General features: G+C 40.0%; 1 protein-coding gene across 1 annotated transcript in view; it reads left to right on the top strand.

Moving 5' to 3' along the window:
* Positions 1-12475, top strand: part of ntn1a (netrin 1a) — a 73805-nt gene extending 61330 nt beyond the window's left edge. Inside the window, exons 6-7 of the mRNA XM_014995088.2 lie at positions 4580-4654; positions 8813-12475. Coding sequence (XP_014850574.2) covers positions 4580-4654; positions 8813-9141 — 404 coding nt within the window. The 3' untranslated portion in view covers positions 9142-12475. The remainder of the gene's footprint in view (positions 1-4579; positions 4655-8812) is intronic.
* The last annotated feature ends 1832 nt before the right edge of the window (positions 12476-14307 follow it).

Below are 14307 nucleotides of genomic sequence, written 5' to 3'. Positions count from 1 at the left end.
GCGTTTGTCACACTTTGCATGTGGAGCCATTTGTTGTGTGTTGGACGTTGCGTTGCACTCGATCATCTGCAGCGGACGTGTCAGAGCAGCTCCGATTGCAGACCTGAATGTTTTGACAGGAGAGGAACGACTCAACTTTTTCTCTGCAAGTTTTGCAGGCCGACCCACATCCAGACTCAAACCTCGCGCCTCTTAGTAGCACGTAACTATGAATTGACACATACGGAAGATTAAAATTGTGAACAAAGAGAAATTTGGAAAGTGTGGCAAGCATTTTTAAGGTCCCCATTAAAATCCAGTGCAGTTAATTATCTTCAAAAGTCACTAAATTAGTAAATAATCTCCACCTGTGTGTGGTTCGATCTGATCTTATCAGACGAGACCAAAAATAAACGTTTTACTACAATTCTGCCATGTGGCAGAACGCTTAACTTCACCCTTGACACCCTCCCTAAAATCCACACGGGTCGGCTTTTATCACGCCCGATCTAGACGCCAGTGCAGATTTCTCCTCCAGATGCAGAATAGGAGGAAGTTGTGAGGCTGTGCGTTCAGACCACAGCAGGTGAAGCGTGCATAATTTACCTGCCATCATTTAATTTCATTCTTCATATGTAGCTATTGTTGGTGTTTTTTGTTTTTGTTTTTTTTGTCACTGCAGAGAAAAATTAGATGCGTTCATCTGCTTAAAACGTGACGGGATCTGGGTTCTCTGTTCATATTAATTACACCAAATGATAATGAAATGCAACTGAATAGCTCATGTCATAATTATCATTTTGAGAACTGATGTGTAAAAATAGATTATGACAGAATTTTTGTTGACGCTGTCAGTCGAAATGACTGAAAACAAAAGAGTCTAATGCAACCGCAGATATCACTGTAACTGTATTAACATTTAAAAACACTCTGTTCCTCACTATGTGTGACATAATAATTATTCAAAATCAACTTTTATTGAACTCTTTGAATTTAAACACAGACTTTGCGTGTTTACTTTCATTTCCATCAGTCTGCAACTCATTTAGGCCTCAAGTCCCTCATTTCTGTGCCTAATTGTAGCAAAACATTCCCTACATACTGAAAATGGAGACTGACAGGCTGGATTGACTGGGAAGGTAAAAGTACCTTTTACTGCACTTGGGAAATACCTCGATGTGCTTATTTCGACAGGTGAGCTAACTTGTCTCTTTTCAATAGAAACTTCCCCATTCCTAATGTTTAGTCTTGATTTATAGGAGAACAGTCTTTGAACGACTAGATGCTTTTACCTCAACAAGCTGCAGGGAGCCGAGTTTTTCATGTTCAACATATAAAAAAAACACACAAAAAATGGCCTTGCGGTTCATTCAACCCACTAGTGGCTGTCGACGGGTACTGCCGCTTTTCCTTTGCCGCTGTAAAGTTTTGGCTCCAAGACGAACTGTATTGGGCCTGGAAGCAGCTTGAATGAAAACGATTAGTTTAAAGGGCCGCGGGGTACTTTGATAGAGGGGGCAAAGGTCCACCTCTCACTTACCAACTTCTTAGTGCGCTCAAAGGCCAGAAAACAAAGCGCTGTAGTAACTACATCTACTTAGAACACGCAGAGCACATTTTAGCTCGGCATTACAAGACCGCTTCCCCTTCTGCCGCTTGTAACGCAGGCACAAAGGGGACATTTGTCTTCGCAGTAGGGGACTGCCTGGTCCTAAACAGGCATCTCGGGGCGCTCTCAGCGGGCCCCGGAGCTGTGTCTCAGGGGTACACTAATGGGGAACGAAAGGCTATCAAAGGGAAGTATCATGATGGCATGGGGGGAGGGGGGTTTTGAGAAAACAAAGCTGCCCTTCCACAGCCCCCTCTTCCATCATTTACATGGTAATCAGCTCCAGCTTTTATAGACTCCTCTGTTCGGTTTGTACTTTCTCCGCTCCGGCCGGAGCCCAACCACACTGTAACGCAACCAGCAGCTCTGCTCATTTTTACTCTCCTCTTTTTCTCCCCCCCCCCTGCCAAATTACATTCATCTCGTTTTGCTGCCCGCCTGTCTTCCACCATTCATTATCCCTCCCTCCCTCTTCTCTACTCGGGCATTTCTTTCTGTCATGGCGTTCCCCAGGCAACCTCATTGTAATGGCCTATAAAGAGTAGTAAAGATTTGCTCATATCTGTGAGGTTTATTCATATTTAGAGCTCAAAGTCCTTCTTCCATCGGCCAAACAACATCCTGTAACTTTCTGTCAAAACAACCCATTCAGGTTTCTTTCACCATATCTGCATCTGCTGGTGAGAATAGACCAAGGGAGCAGAGATTAAGGGATTCCTGCTTGGCATTTATAAATTATTAAGTTCTTTGGCCAATTTTGAAACTCCAGTTTTTGAAAGAGGCTTGATGTGAGAATACGAACTGTAGCTTAAGAGACATTCAACTTTTTTTTCCTGGCCTTCCTGTCACTTTATTTCCTCTTGGGATTTTTCAATTAAGTGTATTTGGATTTGAATGAACCATCATTATTTATTTCCACGAGGAGCAGAGGCGATGTCACACAGTGTGTTTCATAGGTTTTGTAATGTTTTAGAAAATTGTTTGGTTTTGTTATGTTATACCGTCCTTAGAAAACATATTAAAATTGAGAGTGGTCAGTGCAGCTAGCATTACTCAAACATCAATTTTAGTGCTTAAGCCTTGTGAAATGAATAGCATCGTATGAGAAGTGAGTTTTCCAAAAGAATGAGAACATCTGCAGATATTTAATGTTCCAAGACAGTCAGAGGTTAAAAGCTGTAAATAGTGAGAGCGACTTACCAGTTCCATGTTTAGCCTTCCTGTTACCTTTTGACAACCTTCATCTTGAATAAAGTGCAGACACGTCTCTATACAGTTTCCTTTCAAGTAAATTATTCTATTTTTCCTTGACTATTTTTGAATATGTTTAACTTTGCGTCTTCCTTACTTAGCAGCAACATACACACTGAAGAGTTTTGTGGGTGCAAAGTGAACTGGTGGCGTTTGTGTGCTCACTGAGAAAAACATTGTATTCCAAAATGTCAGGGAGAACACGTAGTTTTTTCCCACTGTTGCAGTGCTTTAACTTTGCTCTATTTAAAAAAAATAATAAAAAACTGATATTGCCCAGGTTCATACTTTGAGTATTAACTTTATTTTTCATCACACATTGCAATTACATTATCACAGGTAATTATTTTTGTCAGCAGGCCCAAACCATCATTGCAAAAAGAACATGCACTGTTTAATCAAGGCCCTTTGTGTATTTCTAGGCAAAAAAAATTTGCTGCCTTGTGCAACCAGATGACAAACTCCAAGGACTCTTTCAGCAAGCGCTCTCAGAGTGTGTTCATTCATACACCGCTGGGTGTTTGACAGCTTTTCTACAGCGTGGAGCTGTGAGGCAGTGTGGGTAAGCCCACAGCCTGCTTGAGGTATTTATTTGTTCACGGCTCCGACATGGACACCCCGCCTGCCGACCCCCCCAACCCCGTGCAAAAAAAAAAAAAAAAAACGGCTCCCCTGCCTAACGCTTCATGGATGGCTAATTTTTCCTTCCTGACCTCCCTTTGTGTGGCAATGACCCACTTCAACCCCCCACCCCCAACACCTTCCACTCCCTCGAATTGCTGCCAACTCCGAGCACCCCCCCCCACCCCCCCTCACATACACACACACATGCAAAACTGAGAGCTTGACATGGTCCTCGTTGGGAGACTTTTTTTAGTTTTATGTTTCTTATTGGGGCGTTTGGGTGACGAGCCGTGTGAGGCAGGTCTGCCCAGACCTGATCCCTCAGACACAGTGAGAACAAGTGGTGTTTCATCTTTGGGTAAATGCTAAACGACACAATTGTTACTGAGCACATTATGTCATAAAGCAATGCGGAGATAAAACAATCAAAAAGAAATCATTTGTCAAGCCATTAATTAATGCACTTTAGTGTACTTATTTTGTGACAAATATATAATTTATTTCTCTACTGTAAATTTTCACAAAACACACACATGCATATTATTAATCTTTAAAACTTACTGCAAAAATACAAATACAGCACATTCTTATAACTTCTACATTTTAACATATTACCTTCATAAACTCCAAAGAAGACAACAATGATAGACTTATCTTTTATATTACTTTCATTTTATTTATTTATTTTTACTTTTATCTTCATTGAATATTTTACATTATAATCCAAAAATCTGTTTGTTATTTCATCTACTGAACTGTGAAGATATTCTTGTAACTGGGATATTTTTTTTTTCAACTTCACGGATTGTACCATAGAACCAATACACAGAACCAATAATCAGAACCAAATAAGTTATTTTTAAAAATTACATTATTTATTAATAAAAAGGTTAATATGGTTAAAAAAATGTCATTGGAGTAAAAATATAATTTGTTTTGGCTCATTTTCCTGCTCTTTATGTTCATGTTGCTGAAATCAGGTTGTGTTAATTCAGCACTGACTAATTTAGAAGTCATGCATTAGCAACCATAGATTATTAAAAAATATTCAATTGTGTTATTGATGTCTTTATTTTCCTAGTGTCCCCGATAATAATCTTCTTTTTCTTCCAACAGACTGTGACTCTTACTGCAAAGCATCAAAAGGCAAACTGAAAATCAACATGAAGAAGTACTGCAAGAAGGATTACGGTGAGTCAGACAAAACACTGGCCGTTAAATTCATTTTTATCGTTGGTCTGCCAATAACACGTTCTTAAACACGTTCTAGATATCAATGAATAAATCTAAAAAAATGTTTCTGTAAGCGTTACATTTTAATCTAAGCCGTAGAGTTGCTTTCAGTTTTCTTTCGCAGTCACAGGCCCGGTTTGTTCAAAAGAGCTTTTACAGTTTTACCGATTTCCTACTTTAGCTCTGAGTAAAGAATCAAAACAGACAAAGAATCAAACAGATCTTTGAGCAATGAAGAGGTGGGAGAAAGGGAGCTCGAAGGAAGGAGCGGGAAATAGCATGAGACAGAGGTGTGTGTGCGTGTGTGTGTGTTTGGGGGTGGGGGGGTTATCTGCACAGCAAGACAGACAGTGGGGGCTCACTAAGAGATCCTCATTAAGGACCAGCCCACTTCCCCCCACAACCAGAGCGTCCCGTGCTGCATTCCTGCGACCATCAGTCTGCCACACCATTCAAGGTGTGGATAAGACGTATGACCTCTCCCCTCTCCCACCGTTGCCCGCGTCCCCTCCCCTGATTGAAGTCAGGCTGCAGAGCTGCTGAACCAAACCGGGAGGGGGGGGGGCGTCCCGCAGCATACTTCAGGAGCTTGACGGATAGGTCCGGGCTTTGTTCCACTGGGATTTGGAGGAGTTAGGGGTCAGCTTATAGACACCTCCTCTTCAACCCGGGTCCACCTCACTGGTGGTGTCGTGAGAAAAGTTGGGCCTCTGGAGCGTTTGCTGTTGGTTCTTGGGGGGGGACGACGTCAGAATCGGGGCGGTAGTGACAGTCTGCATTTTGTAAAAATGTCTGATTAAAGGAAAATTTTATATCAACTTTAGTCAAAATGAACACAAAATGTTGGCGGTTGCCTTCAGGAGGAGATGTTTGTTTAAAAAGAGTGAAACGATGTTCTGCTAGTAGAACCATCAGTCCAACCCAGAGTACCACCGTCTATCCACCCAACCCACGGTAAGCAAAAGAACGGCTCTCGGATGAGTTGCTATGTGTTTCGTGTGAACTGCACCGGATTGATGGCTTGTAATAATATCAAGAAAAGATAAATAAAGGCTCCGCTGAAGCACGAAATGCAGCTATACAATATATTTGCTGGTATTAAGGAGACTGACCGGTTGAAGCAGCTGTGTAACTCATGTCAGAACAAACTCCAGGGATCAGTGTAATTTAGCTTTGGCACACAACAGATCAGATCTACACAAAAGATGGTTTTGCTGTTTAAACTACTGAAGCATGAAGACTTTTTTTCCCGCTAATCCATCTCCCTGCCACTGGTCTTACAGTACCCTGTGAAAGTATTCAAGTCCCTATAAATTTGTCACATTTTGGAGCATTACAACCACAAACGTCAGTGTGAAACTCTTTTGAATTTTACGTGACAAACCGATGCAAAATTGCTGCTTAATTTTAAAGTGGAAGATTAAATTATTTTAGCAAATAATGGTCTAGGTGTGGTATGCATTTGGATTCAGCCACCCTGAGTAAATACTTTGTAGAACCTGCTTTAGCTGCAAATACAGCTGCAAGTATTTTTTATTATTATTATTATTATTATTTTTGGGTGTGTCTCTACTGCGTTTGCATGCATAGATACAGAAACTCGTCTTCGTGACTCAGCTGAAGCCGGGTCAGTCTGGACGTAAGAGCGTCTGTGCATAAGATGTTCCACAGACTCTTAATCAAATTTAGGTTACAGACTTTGCAATCAGTTGCTTTGCCTTTCCTAGCGCAATCTAGGTTTGAAAAACACCCTGTAGTAGCTCACAGAAACCTGATTCAGGAGAGGAACAAAATCCTCGTGACGTATATGTCACATAAAATGAGGAAATCTGAGCAGAGGTCAAACTCGGTGTGGATCTATTGAATTTGTCTCGGAAGAAGGAAAGCTTTGGAGTGTTTTAAAAAAGATCAGCAGGGAGCTGGAGCTCCATGCTGTGCCAGAAAACAATGCTGCGATGCTTTGTGTCTGGGCCCATGGAAAGAATTACAAGCTACCATGGGGCGCAAGATAAGGGCTGAAATGTCTGATCTCAGCAGAACCCTGGCTATAACCAGTTGATCCACTCCAGTCTCCCCAGTAGCTGCTGACCTAACGCAGAGATGAGCTGGTGGACGCGAGGATATCCACGGGTCGCCCTCAGATCACTCTGCACATGTGCTTAACTTATGCAAAACCGAGAATTAAAGGCAAGCTAAAGAACTAAACTTAAAAAATAGGGAGAACATAGCCGTGCTTCTGAGTTACACATAGAGTTAAATAAAAGATACACACAATTTTCTTTGATCTTTGATATGATTTAATAAAATGCTGGAGTTTAGCCCCCCGCCCCCCACAAAAAAAGGAGAGAGAGAGATCGCTTTAAGAAATTAGAGCATGACATTTCCAGGCAACATGTTTATTGAAGCCATGCTCAAACCCAACCTATTAGCTTCTGAATAGGAAAATGAATGCAAAAAAAAATGTCACTGTACAAATAAGGATGACCTCAATATCACCAGTCATTTAATTAAGCTTACAGTATAATATATCAGACTCAACACTTGTGGGGGATATTTTCATGTTGAGCAAGGCAAGTGCAAGTTTAGTCTGTTTTGATGTGACTCATTGATATTTAGACTGGTAACGCATTTCACTATAATTCCCCTTGAAGGTGCACAGAAAAAACCTAAAGAAAAAAAAAGTTCTCCATAATAGACGTGATATTTTGATTTGAACGTCATAAACTTTAACGACTAGTGTTTAAGCTTCTCTCAAAGCATGTTAAAAATGCTTTGACTGGAAACCCTGAGCCGAAATGTGGGATCAGACCTTCAACGCAATATTGTTTTGGACTAGAGGGCTTCTCCTGCTCCTCAGACAGTCCAAAAAATGTAAGTTCTTGCTCAGAAAATATTGCATTTAATTATTATGTTCAGAGTGTGACATTAAAGAAGGTTTTAGATGAAAAAAAAAGAAGAAAATGTACAGTTTTAGATCACTGGTTTGGAGATTGTAGATACAAATCCTGCACTGCACTCGGATTTCCTTTTAATGCTGAAGGAGAAAGCAGTGACCCCATCGCATGATTGTTCATATTTAAAGCTCCCTCATAATTATAGGAGAAGCTTAATGGAACTTAATAGAGATCTGGTCAATATAATACATATTGATACATTCTGGCGTAGGATCCATGAGCGTCTATCTGCTCCCTGAGGGCCACGTCTGTTCATTCCTCACGTAATATCCCTGAGTGTCTGCTCAGCTCACGTCTCTAAAAGCCGCCTCTTGCCTCCTAATCCCATTACTGATCACACTGCTGTGTCAGTATAATAGACAAAGTGCATGTGGGGCTGTATATGATAGCTGGGCTGCATACCTGGCCTTTTCACTTTGTTTAAGAGAACAACGTAATGTCCAAACGTCCATTTTTGAAACAGGATTGTGTTTGCTTTGGTGTTGTTCACTGTTATTTATTGTGCATACTGCGACTGCACGCACTCTGCAAAAACACAAAATCTTACCGAGTAATTTTGGTCTCATTTGTAGTGCAAGTATGTTAGTACAATTTAAATAAGACAAAACTAACTTATAAGTAAGTTTTCTGTAAAATATAGTGGCTTGATTTAAGTAAGTAATTCCTTAATATTGATGAAAAAGTATTTGTTCCATCGGCAGATAAATTCACTTATAACAAGACATTTTTCCTGTTACAAGTGAAATATTCTTCCAATGGAAATAGTACTTTATAAAATATTATAAAGTACAATATTAAGGAATTATTCACTGAAAACGAGCTCCTTTATCTTGCAGAAAAGTTACTTGTAAGTTAATTTGTCTTATTTCAAGTGCGTTTAGAAATTTGCTCTTGCAGCTAGACTAAAGTGCTCTGTAAGTTTTTGTGCTTTTGCAGTGGAGTCTCACAGCAGATTTCTCTTCTGTCACTAACTTAATGATTAATGTTCCAACAGGCTTCTTTTTGTAATGTATTGGTAAGAAGCTTAAAGGCTTTATAAAAATCACAAGAGGCCCCAGTCTGTATTATAAGCAAATAGAAATATGTTGTGCATGTGTTGAAAGCAGTAAAACCGACTCGACGTTAACCAACAATGCTTTGTCCTCCCGATATCACACTGCAGCTGTCCAGGTGCACATCCTGAAGGCAGACAAAGCCGGCGAGTGGTGGAAATTTACCGTCAACATCATATCCGTCTACAAGCAGGGGGAAAGCCGCATCCGCAGGGGGGACCAGTTCTTATGGGTCCGCGCCAAGGACGTGGCCTGCAAGTGTCCCAAGATCAAGCCCGGGAAGAAGTACCTGCTGCTGGGGAACGACGAGGACTCCCCCGGCCAGAGCGGAGTGGTGGCGGACAAAGGAAGCCTGGTCATCCAGTGGAGGGACACGTGGGCACGCAGACTGAGAAAGTTCCAGCAGCGTGAGAAGAAAGGAAAGTGCAAGAAGCCATAGGTGGGGAGCAAGCAGAGAGGAAGCTGGAGAACGAAGAGGAATCCTCAACAGGGTTCTCAGAAAAAAAAAAAAAAAGAGAGAGAGCGAAAGTGAGAGAGACAGAGGACCCGGGACAGAGGACACTGTTTATGTCGCTGCTTTTTGTGTAGAAGCATGAAGAGAATTATTTAGGATGATTTGTATTTTCTAGTGAACTTTTGTTGAAGGAGGTCACCTTGCAGATTTGGTTTCATGGTTTGTTTTTACCCTGAGATTCGTCTCTCTTGTGGATTTGGCGAATTTGCACCTATTACCAGTATATAACATTATTTGTGTTTGTTTTCTTTACTCTAGTATGAAAACCCTGTATTGAATGCTCTAATTTTTCTATGGACATCCTACGCTGGTGCAAATGACAAAAAGACACTTAACTACAGCTGCAATATTGCCTCTGCATGTATTGTTTTTTTTTTTAACTGTATTTTTCACAGAGAACTTAACTGGTTTCATGGGAAGCTGTCGTTTATCCGAGGTACGTGCTGTGAAAGCTACTGTTGCTGTGTCAAACCAACATACATGTAGTTGTCTTTCGTGTGCTCTGAGTCAGGAATATCTGCAGTTTAAACAATCATAGATCCCTCCAGTTTTCTTTTTCGTGAGTTCTAAGATTAAGAATATGCAAGTGGAAGGAGAAGAACAGGGACAGAGATTAGTTTTTGTTTATAAAAACTCCTCAACTACACATCATAAATCGTAAATGCTATGGTGCGTTATGCTAAGGGTACATTATTCACCCTTCTTTTTTGAGAGCGGTCAAATCACTTAGGTGGCTGTTAAAGGAGTAATTCAAGATTTTTCAAGTGAGGTTCAAAGCAGACAATATGTCAGTGCATCTCAAATAATCATCAAAAATTAAAGCTAACCCACTGTATGTTGCTTATAGTATTTTCTTGTCTGTCTTTGTATACATATGGACTTATTATATAGAGTTTCATAAGATGGTCCAACGTTTATAACTACAACAGCTTCAACTCCTCTCTGCAGCCTGGCTACAAGGTTCAGGAAAACATTTAGGAGATTTTATTACCATTCTTTGAAACGTGCATTTGTGAGGTCAGATCACACATTGATGGTGGATTAGAACGCTTCACACTCGGCGCTCTGAGAGTGAACGCTGAGAGTGAGGCGGTCACTGTCAGGACACCTAAGGATGTTTACGTCCTGATCCTAAAGATGTTTCATGATGTTTTATGTCCCCCATCTATATATATGCATTTGTTCAAAAACACCAACACATCCTTGAAAAGTCCTGAACTACTCCTTCAAGGTGCTTTTGTATTTTATTTCATATTTGATTTGTTGCTGTTGATGCTCTTCATTTCTTATCAGTTTATTTAAACAGAGTCATTTTCGTTACTGGCTTTTAAACAAGACTCGCTTTTTCAAACAGCTTATCGACCAGAGGCCACTCACAGTTATACATGAGCTTTTACATCAGATCTTAAAATATGTTTTCGCAACAGTAAAGATAACAAAAATAAATAAAATGGGACATGGATACAGCCTTTGTTTTGCAGCAAAATGCAATGCATGTCACCTATTTAGAAAGTGAAAAATACTTAATTGCAGCTGCATACTACTGTCTTCTTTGCTGCAAAGAAGGCAGTAAACAGCAAAAAGTAAACAGTAATGTATGTCACATTCGTAAGGGTTCAGATGTTTTACAAACTCATAAATACTATATTGCTGACAGCAGATTATCAAAACTTACATTAATTAGTTTAAAAGAATTAGAAAAGTATCTAACTGTAGGAACAAAGACACAAAAAGCAGGAAAATGGAAACCATGAAAGGATCATGCTCATACCTCATGATGCAGATATACATTATATACAGGACCTTTAGTAAGAGGTATTACTTTATTTATCTCCACCTTCATTTGCAATGTTTTCCTCATTATCGGATCTCAGATTTTTACTGTTTTTGCAGACATCAATGCAAGAATCCACATCGACTACAAGGACACAGTCCATTCGCTTCAACATTATGCACAAGGTGGAATGGGTCGTAATCATCTGCCTGTTGAAACCACTTTGCTCATCTGTTTGTGCACAGTTCACGTCTCTTGAGAGGAACAAAGTCGCAGAGCTCAGGTTATGTAAAACATAAATAATTAAAGCATCGGCCTTTGAAAGACGACATCAACGAAAACAAACCCAGGAATAAACAGTTTCTTGCCTCTCAAAATCACATGCATAACCTCGTCGGTGAAGTTTAATTAGGCCCCGCTCACAGCGGACTGCCAATGCAAAAGTTTACAGGTCGCTACTTGCTCGCCTACTAAGCACGCACACCTCCAAATTCCACCTAATCTGCCTTCTGAGAGATCGAAGGAAGTTGGCAGTTTTTCAGGATGCATGACAAAATGTGCAGGTATATATTTGTCGTGCTCTCAAATAGATGCTGTGATATTTCTCAATGAGAAGGGAGAAAGATGAGAACGCATGTAGAACGAGTAGGAAGAAAAAAGTATGAGCAGCAGCTCATATGGTTTACAATGCAATTATACGATAGTAGAACAACACAGAAATCAAAAATCTGCATGATTCCTTCTGATGATGCTCTTACACTGCAAAGTAAGGCTCAGTAGAATCACACACAAAAATGGGGTTTTCTGAATTAACTGAGATTCAGTTGTGTTTGAGCGATGGAGGAGATCTAGTATAACGGAGCCTTACGCATCCTTATAAAGCCATGGTGTTAACAGGGGTTTGACTGCAATAGATGCCTGACAAACAGATGACTGACATTATTGTGACTTAACTATACATCTAGTGTTTGATTTGTATTCGAATTATCCTGAAAAGATTCAGTGCTGCTCACGAACACATACTCCTGCCTTTCGTTGGTAAATATTTTAGTTTTATCGTCATCTGATGAATTTTAACCTCTAATCACACTTCCCTCATCTCTGTAGCGTCATGCTGTACTTTTTCCCAGCAGTCTGTAGAGCAATGGTTTGACAAGCCTCCCCGATGAAACGCCATAAACACATCAAAGCATTGCTTTGTGTTCATACTATGAATTGTAAATGTTCTTGTCACCATTGCAAAGACGTTTAGCAATGTTGTTTTACGATGCCTACTAATATATTATGGTTATTATATATGAATATATTTAATGACACAAGACATTGTGGATTTTGTCTTTTCAACTTTTTTTATTATTATTATTACCTGTATGTGGTTGTTTAGATCGTTGACATTAAAGAAGGAAAATAACTACTGAACACAAACTTGGTAGAACTAAATTCAGATTATCAGTTGAAATAAACTCTTGTTACATTGACAGATTATTTTGTCTTTGTTGGTGTGGTTTCTTTTTTTTTTTTTTTTTCATTTTGCTGATTGCGCATAAAACTAACTCTGCAAGATGTTGAAAGTTTGGCATATTATTTTATAATCTAATCTAATCCTGATTTAAGCTTCTCCACAACCAACCATGTTGTAATTTGCTCTACAACAGCTGTACTTGTACCAACATTACATTATGTGGATCATATTTACAACCGAGGTGACGTCTGAGTTGTTTTAGAAGGGGATGAATACAAACTTTTTCAGACTTTTGCTTCTGCTTCACGGCTATTTGGTGCTGGTCTCTCACCTAAAATCCCCATAAACCAGGGGTGTCAAACTCAATTTCACCGAGGGCCACTTCAGCATATTGGCCCCCCTCAACGGGCCACATTGACAGTACAAATCAGGAGTGCATCTCTGCTAAAACACACCCCAGACAAAAGGCTGACTTCCCTCATTCAGTTCTGTAGAGGCTTATAATGAGTCAATGGGCCAGGTGTGTGAGTGAAGGAATGCATTTAAAGTTGCAGATGGTAGTTCTGGAAAACTATTTAGGCACCCCCAGCATAAATGTATAAAAATACAATGTTAAAAATACATTAAACACCACCTCATATTGTTAAATAACTGATTTTATGAATTGAAGTTTTAAATATTACATTTGAGTTTCCATGGATGTAAAAATTACTGCTCAGTTTAAAAATTACAATATTTAAATCAGTGTTTAAAGGTGAGCAAGCAAATAATAAAAACAAGTCACATGGGCAGACATTATAGACTTTACGCAAAAATTTAGTCTCAGAGGCAACTGAAATCAATTAATTAAATCCTTTCTGAATATCATCTCATGGACTCTGAACTAAATGCGTCTTTCTGACCGGGAGCTGACAGCGTGTTGAAGAGTTATGGACCGGACGCTTTGGAGCGTCTGGTTAGGAAGCGCATCACAAACCTTTGGTTGAAATGGAGCGTTAAATTCAAGTCTCCATTACAGACCAGAGAAAACTATAGAGAATGCAACGTTGTGTTAATCCATTTGAGGAGCCGGCAGTTTATCTTGAGGAAATAAATGACGATGCAAAAGTGAATTAGACTGTAACATGCGCAGTGCGCTGCTCAACCATATGGAACCTTCTTGGTTCACGTTACCCAGGACAGCGGCGTTCTGGAAGAGCTGCAGACGTAACATCCGTCCGTTTCGGAGAAGCGAAACCATGCAAAAAAAAAAAAAAAAAAAAGCTCACACAGGACCGCGCAGGGTAAAATACTCACAGTTCAGTTCAGTTTATCCGTTTGGATCAGACAGATCCAACTGACTGATGAATTAGCGCAGATTTTTCTGCACATGGGAACCAGGAGGAAGTGCGTTCAGACCCCAGCGGGTGAAGTGATGCTAATTTAAGTGAAGTCGCTTAATTTAATTTATTAAAAGTTATTGGGGCCTCAGTTTTTGTCACTACGAGAAAATGTAGATACATTTATCTGCTTAATCTGTGATGGGATCTGGATTCACGGTGAATATTAACTAAACCGTATAAAATGCGACTAAATAGCCGATGTTAATATGATTGTAATTTCACGGATAAAAATAGTACAGGACCGATTTTTTTTTATGTTGTCGGTCAAGATAACGGATAACAAAAAAGTCTAGCGCGACCTGCCGCCCTGACACCAACTCACACACATCTTCATTCACAGTCTTACTTGTAAATCGATTTTTCTTTTCTTGGACGTTTTGATCATAGACATAATATAAGGATAGACGCCTCATGGACCGCTCTCGCCTATTGTCGCTGACCAGATTTAGGGCGGCCATCTTGGAGCGGTACTC

Source organism: Poecilia mexicana, unplaced genomic scaffold, assembly GCF_051168715.1.
Source record: "Poecilia mexicana isolate PSO_F unplaced genomic scaffold, ASM5116871v1 scaffold_1, whole genome shotgun sequence".
NCBI classification, from domain to species: domain Eukaryota; kingdom Metazoa; phylum Chordata; class Actinopteri; order Cyprinodontiformes; family Poeciliidae; genus Poecilia; species Poecilia mexicana.
This window is presented reverse-complemented; position numbering and strand designations above follow the sequence as displayed.